Below are 17280 nucleotides of genomic sequence, written 5' to 3'. Positions count from 1 at the left end.
GGCTGCGGGGAGAGCCGCGTGACGCCAGTGACTCCACCGTCGCCATTGCGACACAGAGCCGCGGGCCGGGCCCGCCCCGGGAGGCGCTGTGCGGCCGCGCGCCCCGGGCCGGCAGGGGGCGCTGCCCACCGCGCCGGGCCGCTCCTCTCCGGCCGGCGTGGGGCGGGCGTGGCCCGGACCGGGCGTGTCCGCAGCCCCGGGCCGTGTCCGCAGCCCCGGGCCGTGTCCGCAGCCCCGGACCGTGTCCGCAGCTCCGGGCCGTGTCCGCAGCCCCGGACAGTGTCCGCAGCCCCGGACCGTGTCCGCGGCCCCGGGCCGTGTCCGCGGCCCCGGACAGTGTCCGCGGCCCCGGACCGTGTCCGCGGCTCCGGGCCGTGTCCGCAGCCCCGGACCGTGTCCGCGGCCCCGGACAGTGTCAGCGGCCCCGGGCCGTGTCCGCGGCCCCGGACAGTGTCCGCAGCTCCGGGCCGTGTCCGCAGCCCCGCGCCGTGTCCGCAGCCCCGGGCCGTGTCCGCAGCCGCGAGCAGTTTCCGCAGCCCTGGGCAGTGTTCTGCCGCCCGGCTGCCTCCGCCCGTGCCGGGTTCCCGTAATCAAAAATGCACGAGCTCGGCATCGTTTGCGGTGAGGGGGCTGGCGCCGGCCCCGGATTAGAGCCCAGAACCGAGGCCAGCGACAGTCAGAGCTCCGTCGCGCCGTGGGCGTCCAGCCCCGGCGGCAGGAGCGGGGTGAGCAGGCAGGGACCGGGCAGTGTCCCGTGCCGGGGAAGTATCAGGTGTGTCACAGCTTGTCTCGGCGGTCTGTGGGGCGGGGGTCTCTGGGGCTGCCAGTGTCGGAGGAAGGCCGGGAGCCGTAGCGAATGCGGGAGCGGCGGGGGCTGTACTGCGGGAGGTGCCGGAGCATGCCCTGCGGGACCTCGTCTATCTCCCTCTCCCTCGCTCCTGCTGCCCGCAGGAGGCAGGAATGGCTGCTTTCCTTCCCAGCCCGGGGATGCTGCTTCTGCTGGTGCTGAGGGACCCCAATCCCGGTGAGTGAGCACGGGCCTCCGGGAGCGCAGCCGCCGCGGACAGATGCGTGCTCGAGGGCCGGTTCTGCTCCCTCAGTTCTAGAGACGTTCCATCGCTACTGCGCGGGCCCAGGGAACGACTCCCAGGACTGACACCCGCTCCTGGCACTGACTGGTGCATGTGCTCTGCTCAGCCACCAGTGGCTGGGAGCGGCCAGCCCCCGGCTGGGGGTCAGAGCTACGGCTCAGGGTGAAAACTCCCCTTTGTCGCAGCCTCCTTAACCTTGTAGCAAGCCTGCCACAAACCCACTGTGGGACATTGAACAAGGAGCTCAGAGGGAAGGTGTGGATTGCACAGGCAGTGCAATGTTGCTCTTTCCTGCAGCCTGTGCTCTGGGACCTGCTCCAGGACAGCGAGGGTGCTCCTGCCTTTGAGATCCTGGTGCAGGCACTGCCCATTCAGGACCCTGGCTGCAGCCCATCCAGGATCCTGAGGAGCATGGGGCCCACTGGCTCCTGCTCTCCCACTGCCTGGGTGCTCAAGACACATTTCCCACAGGAGTACCATCATTTGCCAGAGGAGACCTTCCAGAGTGTGCTGCTCAGTGTGGGACCTGAGGCCATGCAGTGCTTCCTGGCCCTGCTGCACTACTCCTGATACCAGCTGGGAGGTGGCCGGGGTGGATGGGATGGGGCAGGGGGTGCAGAGCCCATGTGTGGTGATTGTGAAGCCTTGTGATGGGGGGGGGAAGTCCAAGTGGTGCCTCTGCAGGGGGACAGGGCACTGGGAGGTCAGTGGGGTGGTGAGTACTGGGGTAAGAAGAAGCCTGAGCCATGGCTACAGCAGTGCATGTTTATGGGGTCTGACCTGACGCATTGTGGGTTACAGGATGCAGAGACATGCTGGGCACAGAGATCGCACAAGCTACAGGGGGACTTGGGTCCCACAGCGCTGGCGTTGCCATGGCTCCCTCAGTGCCGGAACTGCTGCAGCGGCGAGGGGATGCGGATATCCTGCCCCTTCTCCAGCCGCCGCTCACAGTCGATCAGGTAGTTCACACCGTCGATCACCAGCTGCACCAGTTCCACCTGCACCAGGAGCAGAGATGTGGTGACTGAGGGACTGTCCTGGGAGCTGCACCACTTGGCCACTCCTGCTGCATGCAGGGTTGGCACTGCTACTCCCAGCACCCACATGCTGGCCCCAGCACACGGCCCTGGGGCTGCATAGGCACTGTGGGCCTGTCATGCAGACACATTCCAGAACTTTCCTCCCCAGCTCTGTCTGGCACTCACCTCTGACTTCCCCAGACGGTCCAGGTTGGAGATGTCAAAGATGCCACCTTTGGCTGCAGTGTCCACACCACCCGTCCCACGCTTCTGTAGCCGGAGGTTCTCTAGGATCTTAGGGAAGCGGCTGTCCTGGTGCCCAGAGAAAGTGTCAGTGCCCAGCAGGACCAACAACAAGGGAGTCAGTGCTCTGTAGCCAAATGCTCCCTGGTGCAGGTCCCTGCTACTCACAGGGTCCTGTCAGTGGGTCACCAGCCCTACCCAGAGTCCTGCCCTGAGCAGACCCAGGCTGACACCTGGGACCCAGGCCTCTATGGCCAGGACTGCAGGCAGGGGCTGGACCCTATGCCTCCTAGGGGAACCTGAGCGTGGTCCAGGGCTGGGTCCCATGTTGTCCTGCACCTATGTGGCTGAGCTCCCCACAGTCCTAGCCTGGCTCTCCACAAAACTGGCCATGGTAATACCTTGCTGAGCAGTGGCAGCTTGATGTGGACACCCGCTCGCAGCCCCGTGCCCAGGTTAGAGGGGCAGGTCAGGATGTAACCCAGCCGCTCATTCCACATGAACTCCCAGCCTCGCTCCTGGATTAGCCGCTCCACCTGAGTTAGAGGCACAAGCAGTTGTTCAGCCCTGGCCCAGGAGCACCCAGCAGAGGGCCAGCACCACAGGAGCCCTGCCTGCTCCTCTTTGCCTGTTTATGGGGCTGGCACAGCAGAAGCTGTTGGACACTCACCTCCTTTAGGCCCCGGCAGAACCGCTCAAAAACGCGCTTCATGTTGCCCCCCTTCTCCATGGAGATGACACGTGTGTGGTCCTCCTCATTTATCCAGATCAAGAAGGTCTTCTGGTGGTTGTGCCTAGGGACAGGGCAGTGTTTGGCTGTGCTGGCAGCTTGCAGAGACCCTTTGCCCACTCAACTGTGCCCCTTCTGCCCCTGCCACCATGGTACCAGTGCTGCCCTTGGTTTCCATGTGCTGACTCCACCAGGGTGGGCAGCCAGGAGATGCTCCTGGAGATGGGCCAGTGCCCATCCACATGTATCACCGCTGGTGATGGGAGCTGTCTCCAGTGCCTTGGGCACAGGCAGGTGCCAGCATGGTGGTGACCCAGCTTGGACTGGGGATGGGAGCATGGCTCCTGCACCATGCAGGCAGTGGGAGGGGGCTTGTGAGGTATGGAGTGTGCACTGGAGGGCTGGGTTAGGTGCAGCTGGAGCTGGGAACCGTATGTGCCCTGGAGATGTTTTCCATGTAAAGGCACAGTGTCAACGAGGGTGGCATGGGCGGACAAGTGTGCAGGCTGCTGCTCTGCGGGAGTGTGGGATGTTGCATGGCTGTGCAAAGATGCTGGGAGGGAGCAGTAAGATGCAATTGTGGCAGGGTAGGTCTGGTGTCACATAGAGCGTGCAGAAGCCAGGAGGAGTGCTGGGGATTGCCCAGGGAGCAGAAGGCAATTAGAGGTTTTTGGCAGCCTTAGAATGCAAGGTGCTGCAGGATGGTAAGAGCAGGCAGGATTGACAGCTGGTACTGGCTCCACAGTCCCTCTTGCCAGTACTGTGCTGTGTTTGTGTAGGGAACAGTAGACTGCTGACAGTGATGCACAAGGAGCTCCCAGGTGAGGCCACAGAACCCATGGTGAGCACAGCCCAGGGCCACTGGTGCCATGTGCTAGGGTCTGTGGCATGGCAAACACGGGAAACATGGGTTTCAGGGCTGAGACGGATGGAGCAGTACGTCCCCCCCAATTCTGCCCTGCCGCCCAGTGCCAGGGCAGAACCTCACCAGATCCCTCGGGCGTCAGGCCAGTCCCGAGCCATTCCTGCTGCTGTCAGGAGCGGGGACACCGGCTTGTCAAAGAGGAAGTGGTCCTGGAGGGAGGCAGAGTTCATGGGCTCACCCAAGCTGCATGGCTGGAGCCAGGGCACCCTCACTCGTTGCAGTACTCCCTGTCTCACTGGTCCCACCTGCCATGCAGGAGATTCACCAAGGCTCTCCCAGGCACGGCACCCATGGGCAGGAGCCCCTTGCCTTCCTGGCCTGGGAGGCTGAAGGTTGCTGTTGCACAGCCCACCCTGTCCCAGGGGCTGGTGGGGCACCAGCTGAGTGCAACAAGCCTGCCTTCCTCTAGGCATGGGCAGAAAAATGGGGGCAAGAGTCAGAGGTGGCCATGAGCTGCTGGGGCTGAGTTTGGAGAGCTCCTGGCTCCTGAGGGCTGAGCAGCACTGTGCTCTTGGGCTGCCTTGCTAGGGCAGGGCTCCTGGTTGAAGAAGACAGCAGAGCGGTAAAAAGAGGATGTAACCTCCCAGAGAGGCAGTGCCAGGAAGGGGTCCTGCACTGCATGCACTGGGGGGCTGGTCGGGAGCTGCACTGACTCACATCAATGAGCTGCTGTTGCTCGTTCTCGGTCATCTCGCTGAGGCGGTAGTACCGGCCTGCCAGGTCCCCGGTGAGGCCACTCAGTGCATCCACAACCACTTTCTCCACCTCTCGTCTCTCGGCACGGGTGCAGGCTGGCGGCAGGCTCAGGCCACGGATGCTGCGCCCAGTCCGGACCCGGGACGAGAGCACATAGCGCTCATCAAACTGGCCAAACTTTATCTGGAACAGACAGGAGCCACAGGGTGCTCATGGGGTAGCCCTGGTGCTGTCAGGGCCCTACCCCCAAGGCCCAAGGAAGGACACCCGCGTGCAGCACCACTGTCCAGCTTCTACACCTTTGTGGCGTCCAGGTCTGTGACGTGCTTCATGGTGCGGGGGTTGTATCCGTTGTGCCGCTCCTGAATCACAGGGTCAAACAGGTCAGCAAACACCTGGAAGCAAGTGGGACAATGTACAGCAGAGCCAGGGCTTCATGAAGCCCCTGCCACAAGCCTGGCAGGGCCCCACTGCCAGTGTGGGGGACGGTGTGTCCTGCAGTTCAACAGCAATCCACAGGGCAAGTGGAGCAGGAGGCTGCAGGGCTCCAGCAATAGCTGTTCCAAAAGAGCCCTGTGTCCTGCAGGAGTACGTGGAGACTTTCCAGGGGCCTCTCCAGCTGCTCAGGCTGAGCAAGAGGAGATGGGCAGTAATGACCCAGGCTGCTGGTTGTACCATGGGTACTGGGACTCCTCTGGCTGCTGTGGGCAAGGCTCAGGCTGCCACTCACCTCATAGGTCTCTTCATCACCAGCTACAATGCCCACAGTCTTGATGAAGGGGTGGCCAGGGTTGTCAACGCCAGTCTGGATGCACTGGTCCAAGGTCCAGCCATTTGGGGTTGCCTTGTCACAGAGCCTGGCATAGATGGCTGGCGTCAGGTTGCTGGCCATGCAGTTGTTGTGCTTCCGCAGGTCAGGGTACTCAGCGCTGTGGGAGGAGACACCAATGAGTTCTTTGGGGCCAGGGGACCCCTGCACTTGTGCCTGTGCTCCACAGAGACTCTTGGTGCAGGTATGGGCAGGGTAGCTCAGGGAGGGGTCAAATACTCTGCTTATCTACAGCAACTGGGAGCAGGGAGGCAGTTACAGGCCTTGCAGGGCAAAGGCAGGGAGAGCCCAAGCCCAGGGCTGGCACTGAACCAAGACAAGAGTCCACAGGCAAATCTGGACCAGTCCTTAGGGAGCGGCTCCTTATCAAACACACAGCAGGGCCCCAAAGTGGGAGAACCTGCCGGGTGAGCAGTGGGGCCACGTGAGCCCATCCCCACATTGAGCTGCCAGGACAGCTGGGCTGCAGAGTGGGGGTCCCACTTCCCTTGTCCTCCCTGGGGCTGCCCTGATGCCAGCTCAAATGGAAGGGGGCTGCTCCTTGTCTGCTGATGCAGTGGATAGGGGAGGCAGGACATGCAGTCTGCAGGGTCCTGGCTTGCTTGACCCCTGGTCCCCTGCACCTCTGCCCCCCAGATGCTGTGGGGCAGGAGATTGGCTGACCCTGATCTGCAGCCAGTGGGAACAGCACAGTCCCAGTGCAGTTTATTGTATTAGGGGGATACTTTCCTCTAATCAGCTTAGAGGGAGGCTGTCTCTTGACCTCATTCCCACTTTAGACAGGCTTTGTGCTTGTTCTGCACTCACAGGGAAATTGGCAGGGCAGGACCTGCTTGCCTTGGCCAAATCTCTCTTGAGGGTGCCTCCACTCACCTTAGTGAGACAGGACTGACCCTTGTCAGCCCAGGAAACCACACGGGTGGCTGGAGGGGGTCCTGCATTCCTGGGGACACCCTTCTGAGAGAGGCCTGCTTTGGGGGTGACATAGCCTGGGGTGAGGGTCCATGTGGGAGGAAAGGTGCCTGGGCTAGCACAGGTCTGGTTGCTGGGAGCAAGTCAGACATCAGCACTAGAACCAAGTCCTGGCACCCCCTGTGCTCAGCTCCGGCTCTTGGGCTGAGTCCTCACACTGGGCATTGGTTCTGGCTGCCAGCACCAATCCTGTGCTGCAATGCAGAGCCCTGTGGCTGCCACTGCCTCCTCCCCTGTGTCTGCAGGCCAAGGAATGTGGCCCTTCGCCCACAGCTTGGCTACTGCTCATGGCTTCCTATGCTGTGCAGAAACAAAGGGAGGTAGGGCTCCCATTGCATCATGTGGGGAAGCACTAGCACTGCTGCCTGGACCAGCAAAAGGAGGCATTTGCTCCAGACAAGAACTGGTCCCAGGGTTGAGGGCTGCTTTCAACCCACACACAGACCTGTGCCCTGATGAGATGATCCAGCTAAGAGGCTGATGTGGCACGCATGGGACACAGCCTGCCCTGGCCTCCCTCACTGCTTCTGCCCCTGTCATCTGCTGGCCACTGTCTCCCCAGGGTGACACACTTGTAAAAAGCATTTGCTGATCAGAATGGGACACTTGGACAGGTTCCTCCACTGCTCAAGTATGGCCATTCTGCTGGGCATGCCAGGACCACTTGTTGTGCTTTCTGTGTGACAGAGGATGCCCAGGAGCAGTAGAGGTTCCTAAGGAAAGCCAGCTTACTCCCAGCAGGCAGGAGACTGCTATGGGTTGAAGCATGCTGTCTGCCACAGCTGTCTACACCTTCCCTGTGGTGTTCAGCATCCAAACCCTGAGACTCCAGGCTCCTGCCTGCAGGTGCTGTGTCTACTGCAGTGCTGACTGAGCACCTGGTTGGAGTGCACCGGCCCCAAACAGCCCCAGACCACAGCCAGCAAACTGGGGCAATCTCTCTTCAGCCTTTCTAGCGCACCTGAACTCAGATGGATGTTGTTGCCAGGACCATCTGGGTAATGCTGGGGTGGAGGTCCTGAGCACCTGGTGCTGTGCTCACCCTGGTGCCACAGCGCCGCTGGGGAAGGCTGTGTCCAGGCTGGCACTGGAGGGCTCTGGCAGTGGCACCACTGCCACTCCCACTCCCACCATGTGCTCAGGGTGTCCAGGAGTCCGCTGTCGTAGTGTCAAGATGATGCTGCACCTGGGCTCCTTTGACCCCTTGGTTTTGGTCCCCAAGGCTGGTTTTAAAATTACAGCCATTTCAGCACCATCTATTTTGTTCCCACAAAAATTTTGTTTTGTGCCACAGCACCGAGTGATATCTTAAAAGTCTTTTCCAACCTCAGTGATTCCATGATTCCACGGTTCTGTGGTATTGTGGGCTCCTGCACAGCTGCAGAGGCTGGAAGCGTGGATGTCTGCCAGGAGTGCAACTCAGCAGTGGCTCCCACGCTGTCCTGTGCTCACCGCAGCCTGCCGTCCTGCCCATGACCTCGGGGTGCAGCTGCCCTCTCTGCCCTTGAGCAAGCAGGTGCCTGACCCCAGAGCAGACCTGCCTAGCAGCCAGCAGGGATTATTACTCCATTGTCTACTGACCGGGCAGTTTCTCTGGAAGTGACAACCACCTGCACCTCCCCACAGCTCTTCACCTCTAATGTGGCAGCCTCCAGTGCCCTTCCTGGCATCACTGGCCTGAGGTGCCCAGGCAGTCCTAGCCACACATGGCCTCTGGAGAGGTGTGGGGGTGTGGGGGGTGAGCAGCAAACCCTGTGTGGTGGCATGGAACTGGGAGCTGGCAGGCAGCCAAGCACGATGCTTGCTTACGCAGGGAGGAAAGGGCTTGGGCTTTGTCTGGAGAGGCTTTGGCAGGGAGCCCCAACATGGTGGCCCAAACGTGGCACCGTGCCTGTCACAGGACCCGCCTGGAAAAAGGCACAGGGTGCCCATGTCGCCTTGAGCTGAGAGTGCCTCTGCCCTCCCAGCATGGCCATCCATACTACCTGCCTCTGAAAGGAGGCTGTAGCGTGTTGCTCAGACTCCTCAGGGCTGCTGCCAATGTCTCTCAGTTTTTAACTTAAAGACTAGAGGGGCAAAATCCTCGGGGGAGTCAGCTGCAGCATGAGGGATTACAGCTCACCCCTAGGTCTCCATCCAGGTTCTTTTCAAGTGTCAGCACTGTCACAAAACCATCCCCAACTGAACAGAACTCCCCAGGAGGCTCATTATAGAGCTTCTCAGCCACAGCCTCACCTTGATTTCATCCCCTCCCGACCTGATGTCTGTGTCTCTGCAGTTGTTCAGAAAGCTGGAAAACATCCCTCTCTTGGGTGGTAAATAATCAATAACATCCGGCCTTTGTAATTCTATGAACTCAATCAATTTCTGTCCCCGACTTTCTGTAGCCCAATGCAGCTTGCCAGAGCCCCAGTGCCAGCTCCTTGCAAGCCCTCCACATGCCCAGAGTTCCCAGTCTGCAATGCAGCACCGCAACACACCACTCTGACTGTCGGCATTTGGTGCAGGGATGGCAGCAGCTGCTGGTGTTTGGAGCAGCAACGTGCTGCCTCCTTCCCACCCTGCTCCTTCCCTGTGCACAGTCTCTGCTGGCATTGGGATGGGCAGGAAAACTCAGTCCTCATTTTCCTGGCCTGCCTCTAAGATGTGCTAAGCCAAGCAGCTCTTGCCACATAAGGACTGGCTGGTGGCCGCCACGTCCCTCTCCCCTTCTGGCCCTGGTCCTGTTCCTACTCTGCCTAGCTCTTGTGAGACACAGGTAGCTACTGCGTCCAGTCCTGTCTGGCGCCGTGCCGCTCTGTGATCCTCAGGGCTGGCAGCACAAACACTGGGCAGGACCAGCCTCTGCCATGGCAAGTGATGGTGAGTGGAACCGTGGGAATGTGAGGCACTTGGCCCTCCTGGCCCGGCTGTGCTTCCTAAGGCAGCAAAGAGCCATTTGGAGGGGAGTGACGTGAGAGCTTCTGGTCTAGAGCTTGAACCTTAGCATTGTGCTGCAGCTGTGACACTTATCTGGCTTAAGGGATCAGGCACCGGGTATGCAAATAGGGCCAGGGCTCTTGCAGAGCCAGCATTACCTCAAAAGCACTCCTAAGCCAGCCTGTGGCCATGTATGTGCCCACTTGGCCCAGCTCAGCTCTGTGCCCACCTCCCTGAAGTCCCGACTGCATATCTCATTGTCATCCAAAATCCACCCATGGGGCTGTTTGCTCAGCACCCACAGACCCCTCCAGCTCTCCCTTTAAAAACTGGCCCAGAGAGGGAAGAGCCAGGACCTGCCAGCAAAGCTTTTCTTTTCAATAGAGGAGTCCCTGTCCCAAAGGCAGGCGCGTGGGAAGGCTGGTACAGCCAGATGAGGTCGGGCCAGGGGCTGCTCTGACACCAGCTCCCACTGGTCAGAGATCCTCGGTGTTCTGCCAACAGGACAAAATGGACCTTTTGCTCCATCCTGTTCCTACCAGGACATTGGCAAAGTCTCCCTGGCTTCTCTTGGGCCAAGCCTGGGGTATGTCCCCACCGGCACTGGTGGTCCCAGCGCTGCTGTCTCCCAAACAACTCCAATCTCTGCCCTCCCAGTCATCCCGGGAAGTCCCCCGGGACCCCAGTCCTACTGTCAAGCATTTGTCCCCTCCCGCTCTCGCATGTCCCCGGCTGCAGCGGCTTGTCCTGGTACTCTGGGACCACCCAGGGCAGCTGGCAGCGCCGGGGCTCCTTGCCCGGACCGCAGCGCCCAGAGCCAACCCCCGGACATGGGAATGTGCCCGGGGCGGCCCCCGCAGCCCTCACAGCCCCGGCCAACGGGGTCCCGTGAAGGGGGCCCGTGGCAACACCGACGAACCCCGGAGAGCCGGGACTCGCGCTCTCTGGTCCCTGCGGGACCGCACCCGGGCCGCGGCTGTGCCGGTGTCCTTGTGCGCGGGGCCGGCGAGGCCGGCGGGGCCGGCGGAGCCGGTGACCAGCAGCCCGAGGTGGGGCGGATCCATCCAACACGGCTGAGCCCCTGCGGCCGCTCCGTACCCCTCATGGCCCGGGGCCCCGGGACCGGACGGGCTTGCTTCAAGGCCTCCCGGTCCTTCCCGCCATGGACGAGCAGCGTCCATCGCGCCGCCCCATGAGCTGCTCCGGGACCCGCCGCCCAGGCTCGAGCCGGGGGGCGGCCGCCGCGCCCACCCCCGGTGCCGGTGCCGCAGGGATCGTCGCCCGCCCGCCGCCCCCCGCCCGTGCGCCCTCGCCGCCCGCGCGCTTTACCTGGGCGGGTATCGCCGACGCTGACGGTCGCCCGCGCTGACCGAGTCCCGGGCGAGTAGGAAGCCGGCGGCGAGAGAGCCCGCGCCCACCATGGCCAGGAGGCCGGCGGAGCGGCGAGCGGAGAGAGCGCGGGCGAAGGTGCTGGCCATGTCGGAGCGGCGGAGCAAGCGCGCCGGGGCAGGCAGCGGACGTGAGGGGAATCGGAACGGGAATGGGAAAAGGGAACGGCGGCGGGGCGCGCGGGGGGCGGGGAGCCGGCGGGACACGGGGGGGCCTGGCGGCACCGCCACCTGCTTGGCTGCCCCGCCCCGCCCCGCCCCACCGAGGCCGCCGCCGCTTTCAGCACTGCTCGCCGGACAGCGCCGGAGGGGCGGCTTCGCCGAGACGGGCCGGCTCCGCTACGGGACCCACAACCTCGGAGCCCCTCACCGCGCCCTGGGGCGGGCGGGCGCGGCCGGGTCAAAGTTTGTCCACCCGAAGCCGGGAGCGGCGACCGCAGCTCCTCGACGGGATGCGGTCCGCGATGGGTCGGGGGTCGGGGGCCTGTTCTCGGCGATCACCAGCCCTCCCGCAGTGCCCACCACACCGATGGGGCCGCACCGGCGGGCAAGGAAGTGCGCCGCGTTCGCTATCGCAGACCCCCGAAGGACGGGAGCTGCTGGCGCGCAGCTGCGCTGCTCTGGCACACGGAAAGTGGCCGCAGGGTAGAACCGCGCGCCCAGCCCGGTAGGGCCGCTCCGGGCGCGTGTCCCGCCCGGTGCAGTCGCGCGCTTACCGTTACAGCACGGGCCCAGCGCGGGGCCCGCGCCCACGTGCGCGCGGCGCGCCTGGCCGCGCGGCAGATCCCGCCGCCGCCGCCAGGGGCCGCCATGCCATGCCCGCTCGCGTCCCGGCCAGCCCGCCTCCTCCGCGCCGATTGGCTGCCTACAGCCGTCAGCAGACGGTGATTGGCCGGCGGCAGCGCCCGCAGCGCAGGGTGCGCTCGGAGGCCGCAGGTGAGCGGAGCGAAATGGCGGCGCCTGGCGTGGCGCCCCCTGCTGCCGCCGGAGGGGGCAGGGGCGGCCGAGGGGCCAGGGCCGGGTCGGGAAGCGAAGCGAAGCGCAAGGCGGGGAGGGGGAGGGGTAGGGGTAGGGCGGCCGATCGCGCCGCTGCCGGGCCCTGTTTGTCGGCGGCTGTCGGGGAGTGCCGGGTGGACGGCAGCGGCAGCGCCACGGCGAGGCGCGGCCCGGTCCCGTGCCGCCCCCGCGGCTCGCCGCCGCCGCCACTCGCCTGTGCTTGCCGGGCCCGGGGTCCGGCCTCCCGCGGCGCGGGAGCTCCGCCCGACTCGGGCGCAGCGGCGGGCGAGGCTCGTCCAGGCCGCTCGGGGCCTGTGCGTGCCGGCGCGGTGCCGGTGCTGCCCGCTCTCCGGGCAGCAGCGGCTCGCCCTTTGCGGGGCTGCTGGAGGTCGCGCCGCTCTCCCGGCCCTGTCCTGGCGTCTGCCTGTGCCTCTGCTCCGCTCTCCGGGGCCGCTGTCTCTCCCAAGCCTGGCAGGCCGGTGTTTGTGAAGCCGCCACGGTGTGCGCGGGGTAGAGCGGCAGCGGGGTAGAGCGGCAGCAGCCCCCTGCAGTAAACCCTCAGTGGCAGCCACCGTGTCGGAGTTTCACCCTTTTCAGAGGTCTCACGAGTCTGATTAAATATTTCGTTATGAGCAATGGGAGACACGGACGGGTCTCGCCGCTGTGCGCGGCACGCCCTGCTCGGTGTGCGGGGCAAACCGAGGGACTGCCTCGATGCTCCGCTCTCTGCGTTTGCGGCTCTTGCTGTGTTCGGCCTCCCTGAAAGCGCTGCTTGGATCGACTGACCTTGACTTGAGCTTCTTGGCTGTGAACGCCTTGAATGCCTGTGTTACCAGAACAGAGGGATTTCTCTGACACACCATGTCCAAATAGTTTTAATTATTAACCCTAGAATAGGTGATGTTTCTGTTCTGAAGCAATTAAGTGCCCATGATATGAGCACACCTTTCACCATTTTAAAGTATGGAACTAACCTTAATGCAAATAGCCCTTGTAACAGTGGAAGTAACACTCCGTGTGTCACTGGTCATGCAGAGGTGTGTTAGTGGTCATGCATGCAAAGGTACTTCACTGCTCGGGGCCTAAGCTTTCAGGGTTGGTTTTTTTTTTTGGACTAGTTGGTTGTAAGGCCATCAGTATTTTCTGGTAGTTCTACAAGACATTGCCAGCACAAGTGTTTTAAAATGCCAGCTATGTGTATTTTTAGAAGTCATGGTCCTGCACGTACTTGACCTGGCTTGGCTAGGCTGTGGGTCTCTAAGTTGGATCACGTTTGCTGGCTTTCTGCTTGCCAGGGTAATCCGAAATTCCTGCCACTGACAATATGGTAAGTCATGTTCCTGTCTGTCAGCCCGGCACTACAGAGACTGCACCTGGATCTGCACCTTTTGTTTAAAAACTGAAATGAAACAAAACCCTGACATGCAAGCCCACTCTTTGGTTGGTTAATGCCACACTGAGTACAAACTTAATACAAGACCTAATCACACCTTCACACCTTAAATGTCTGGTACCTCAGAATCAGGGCAGGAAGAATTTCTTTACTTTGTGAGCAGCCTTATCTGAACAGCACCAGAATGATCTGCTGGGGAACAGGAAAACAGTTTTCTGTATTGTTTCTTATCTCTAATACAGGGCAGTCTAGGGAGCTGAAACAGTCCCAGGCCATCAGAGGCTAGGTCTGTGGCTCCATATAGGGTTGTGTGTCAGCAGATTTGGACTGCTGATTGAGTGATTTTGGTAACCTTTGGTATGACTGTGCAGCAGATCACAGCTTCCCTTCTTGGAAGTGCAGCAGGAGAGTCTTCAGCTGCAGTGGCTGGCATGTACTCCTCCCGTATCTGTGACAGGACTACCAAGCCTGGATATTCTGACTCAAAGCCAGAATCTTCCTTACCTTTTGTGTGTATGTGCCAGAGCCGCATTAGTGCTCTTGTCTCCCTTGGATGACACAGTCAGCAGCATTAACTCAACACTGAATTTTCTTGCTGTGATTAGTGAGAGCTGAGGCCCATAGCACTATCAGTGACTGTAACTGGCTGAAATGTGTGGCTTCCATGAGCAGTTAAGCCGTCAGCGGGGACAGAACCATCAGCATGTTGTGGTTGGTGTGAAAAGTGTGGGCTGTGTGCTGTGCAGGAACCTGTCAGGGTTCCATGATGGCAGTTGCCACCCTGCTGGCATATGAGCCCTGTGCCAGTTCAACACTAGAGCTGGCTCAGGTGTGGTGGGCAAACTTCCTGTCACTGTCCTTAGATACCAGAATAGAACTCCACTTGCCTGTGTCAATTTAAGAGCAACAGTCTGAGTTTTTAATGCCTTAGTTATGCCTGTAGCTAAAAGTTTTGTTTCATCAAGAGTCTGTAGTTGCTTGGTATAAATCTACGGTAAGGAATCTGCTTTTAAGAAAAACTAGAAAAAGGTTCTGGTTAACCCTTCCCCCACACCTGAAATCATGAGGCTTTCCTTATTAACATCATGGGCAGGCCTGTGCTATCAGTGGCTGTCAGCTTCAGTGAGGCTCTGAATTTTTTACCTGATGTGACTGTGGTGTGTCATGGCCTTGAAACAGAGCTATAGAGCAAGGAAGAGGTTTTTTCTCTGGGATAGGAGGAGGAATATAGAGAAGTTGTTGCTTTCTGAGTTCTTAGGGCGAAGGTTTTCCTGCTGCTTGATCTGTTTTTTTTTCCAGGAGGGAGGGGAGAGTAAGGGATTGGAGAAAATAACCCTCCTCCTCCTTTGCATGGTTTGCTTCACTTCATTAAATCATCAGCCATCAAGCTGATAGTGTACCTGCTAAGGGCTCATTCTGCGCTGATGTGCTGAGGCAGCAGGACACAGGCATGAAAATGGTTCCTGAGTATGCTGGGAATGCAACTCTTCTCCTCCTCTGGAGACAGCAGGGCTATGTGGAGTGCACAGTAAATACCTCTACAGCCTGATCCTCCAGCACTATTCCTCCCACTAGCAGCAAGCACTGATGGTGAGTATCAGCTCTGACTCTTGCTGACTGGGTTTCAGTGCCAGATGTGTGCTGTGCATTGAGGGTTTTGTGGCAGCAGCAGCACTGGTCTCGGTGCATGGGACTAAGATGAAGGAGATCATCCTTGGTGTGGTATGTACAAAATCCAGGCTTGCTGTGCCCCCTGTGTGGTTTCTGTGGGGTCGATGTCCGCTCCCCCAGTGGATCCTTACGCAGGAGGAATGCTTTTGGCTACTTTATAGTAAAGAAAAGCACAGTGAAAGACACCTGCTTGATGCGGTGGGTGGAGCTTAGGTCAAAGGTGAGCAGCTGTGTCCTTGGCAGGTACAGGTCAGTTGAATGGTGTGTTCAGACTCTGTCCCCTCTGAGGCAGGCACTGCTGCTCTTGCAAGTGACAGTGGAGGACATACTCCTTTCCTGGCGTTTCTAACTCGTAGCATATATTCAGCAGCTGGTCAGAGGAGGTAATTGTTTCACTCTGCACTGGTCACAGCACTAAGCCTGTCTAAGTTCAAGAAGCCTGTGGACAATGCTCTCAGGCACATGGTGGGGTTCTTGGGATGTCTGTACAGGGCCAGGAGCTGGACTCAAATCTTGATGGATCCCTTCCAACTTGGTGTATTCTGTGGTTCTATGCCAGTTTGCAAACCCAGACACCTGGATCTACAATCCAAACTGTTGCTGATGCTCCCTCAGTGTCCTCTTTCCCTGCCATAGAGTTTTCACTTGTTTTTCTTCCTCCCTGCAAACTCCTGCACCTCTTAAACTGTTTTCTCTGTTACTGTAGGTCTTCTTGAGCTGAAAGGATGAGATTTGGCAATTGGAAAATCACTGTCACTGACCTGAGCTTTATCCTGACTTCTGGAGTCCCATTTGATGTTGTTGGGCATATGGGTCTGCAAGAGTGTCCCCCGTCCCTGTCCATGATTTAGGCAGCGACTGGACATGCATCACTGTAAGGGTTAGATAATTTCAGTGCTGGTGGTGACACTTTGCCAGTGCAAGGGGGTTAATAGCAAAATGGAGCTGCTTATCTAAAATGATCCAGAATTCCAGATCCCCTCCCACCCTGAGAGTGTCTTCCTCTTCCCTCTTTTTGTGCTGGGCAGCACTATCCCTGGGTTCCCTCATGCCAGATCAGTCCCTGCCTTCCGCACCACCATTTGCTTCCATCATGCAGCTGGCCCTGGGATCACCCTGCATCTGACCTCTCTCCCTTTTGCACACTGTAATTCCAGAGCGGGATGGTCGGCCAGCTAAGCTGCAATGTCGTCCCTGACGACCTCCAGTGAGGGAGAGAACTCTGCTCCCAGGTTTGTTGTCGGTTCCAGAGATGATGAGACAGAATTTCTGGGATCAAACATGAAGACAGACGAAACTGATTTCTTTGAAGATGACGAAGAGGAGGAGTCGGTAAGGAGGTCCCAGCATTCTGGGCTGGAGCACTTGTGCGGAGTCCCTGGGTCTCAGCCAGGTTTTACATGGTTACTGCTGGGACTGCAGGGGACACAGCACCTGGCTGTGTGGCACAGCCATGGGACACAGCAGTGGCCTTTATGACAGGACATATTACGTCATGCTGCCGTACTCACTGCCTCAGGAAATCCAGCTTCTTTGCTTGCAGGTCTGATTCGGGAAAACTAGTGTATTTCTTTTTTCTAGAGACTTAACCTGACACTCTTGGTGTTACCTGGCACCAGGGAAGTTTTTGGGGAAAACTCTGGCACCTGTGAAAAGGGTAAAGGTGTCTCTGCAGAAAGAAAACATTCATTTTTTCTGTAACCTCCAGGAACAGGATGCAGAAAAAATGATCTCCACCTCCTGACTGCTTTTGGCCCCTATTCAGTGTTATATTAAATGCTACTAAACTGATCTCTGTCTTCCCCTCTGTCAGCCTCCAGAGCGGCAGATCGTGGTGGGAATCTGTGCCATGACCAAAAAGTCCAAATCAAAGCCCATGACACAGATTCTGGAACGTCTGTGCAAGTTTGAGTACATCACAGTGGTGATCATGGGGGAAGATGTTATTCTGAACGAACCGGTGGAAAACTGGCCCTCTTGTGACTGCCTGATATCCTTCCACTCCAAAGGTAACACATCTGTAGCAGTCCTTAGCCTGCTTGAGCTTGTGGGCAAGGGAGTTTCCTTTCAGCCTTCCCCTCTGTCCTCACCCTGTATTTCAGGATTCCCCCTGGATAAGGCAGTTGCTTATGCCAAGCTGTGCAAACCATTTCTGATCAACGACCTTGATATGCAGTATTACATCCAAGACAGGTGGGTGTCTGTGACCTGCTAAAGCCCCTTCCCTCTTCTTCTGATTCTTCTCAGCATGCTGTGGAATCTTAATTTTTGTGGTCACAAAGGAGTGAGATGAGGAGGAAGGGAACCTCAGCAGTGGCTTTTTGGGGTTTCTCCAAAGCATGGAGGGGAATGTCTTTGAGGGTAAAACCATTGAGACCATGTAAAATCATGCTTTGTTTTCTGGT

General features: G+C 59.3%; 2 protein-coding genes across 12 annotated transcripts in view; one reads left to right on the top strand and one right to left on the bottom strand.

The window, feature by feature from the left end:
• Positions 1–1842: 1842 nt before the first annotated feature.
• CKMT1A (creatine kinase, mitochondrial 1A) lies at positions 1843–11488 on the bottom strand. The gene is made up of 9 exons (XM_068203394.1): positions 10757–11488; positions 5438–5636; positions 5007–5102; positions 4669–4890; positions 4075–4160; positions 3027–3150; positions 2758–2892; positions 2300–2425; positions 1843–2092 (listed from the first exon to the last, which is right to left on the bottom strand). Exons 1-9 carry the CDS (start codon positions 10903–10905, stop codon positions 1976–1978), a joined length of 1254 nt encoding a protein of 417 aa, XP_068059495.1. The 5' UTR covers positions 10906–11488; the 3' UTR covers positions 1843–1975.
• Positions 11489–11635: 147 nt separating this feature from the next.
• PPIP5K1 (diphosphoinositol pentakisphosphate kinase 1) overlaps positions 11636–17280 on the top strand; it is a 50673-nt gene continuing 45028 nt past the window's right edge. For 8 of the 11 annotated variants that reach the window (XM_068203385.1, XM_068203391.1, XM_068203388.1 and 5 more), the window contains exons 1-5: positions 11636–11751; positions 15582–15749; positions 16033–16207; positions 16689–16884; positions 16978–17068. In XM_068203385.1, the coding sequence (XP_068059486.1) occupies positions 16061–16207; positions 16689–16884; positions 16978–17068 (434 nt within the window). In that variant the 5' untranslated portion in view covers positions 11636–11751; positions 15582–15749; positions 16033–16060. Of the gene's footprint in view, positions 11752–12687; positions 12875–14823; positions 14927–15581; positions 15750–16032; positions 16208–16688; positions 16885–16977; positions 17069–17280 lie in introns of those variants that run through there. The other 3 variants (XM_068203383.1, XM_068203384.1, XM_068203393.1) reach the window with 3 other exon arrangements.

This window comes from Anomalospiza imberbis, chromosome 13, assembly GCF_031753505.1.
Source record: "Anomalospiza imberbis isolate Cuckoo-Finch-1a 21T00152 chromosome 13, ASM3175350v1, whole genome shotgun sequence".
In the NCBI taxonomy this organism is placed as follows: domain Eukaryota; kingdom Metazoa; phylum Chordata; class Aves; order Passeriformes; family Viduidae; genus Anomalospiza; species Anomalospiza imberbis.
This window is presented reverse-complemented; position numbering and strand designations above follow the sequence as displayed.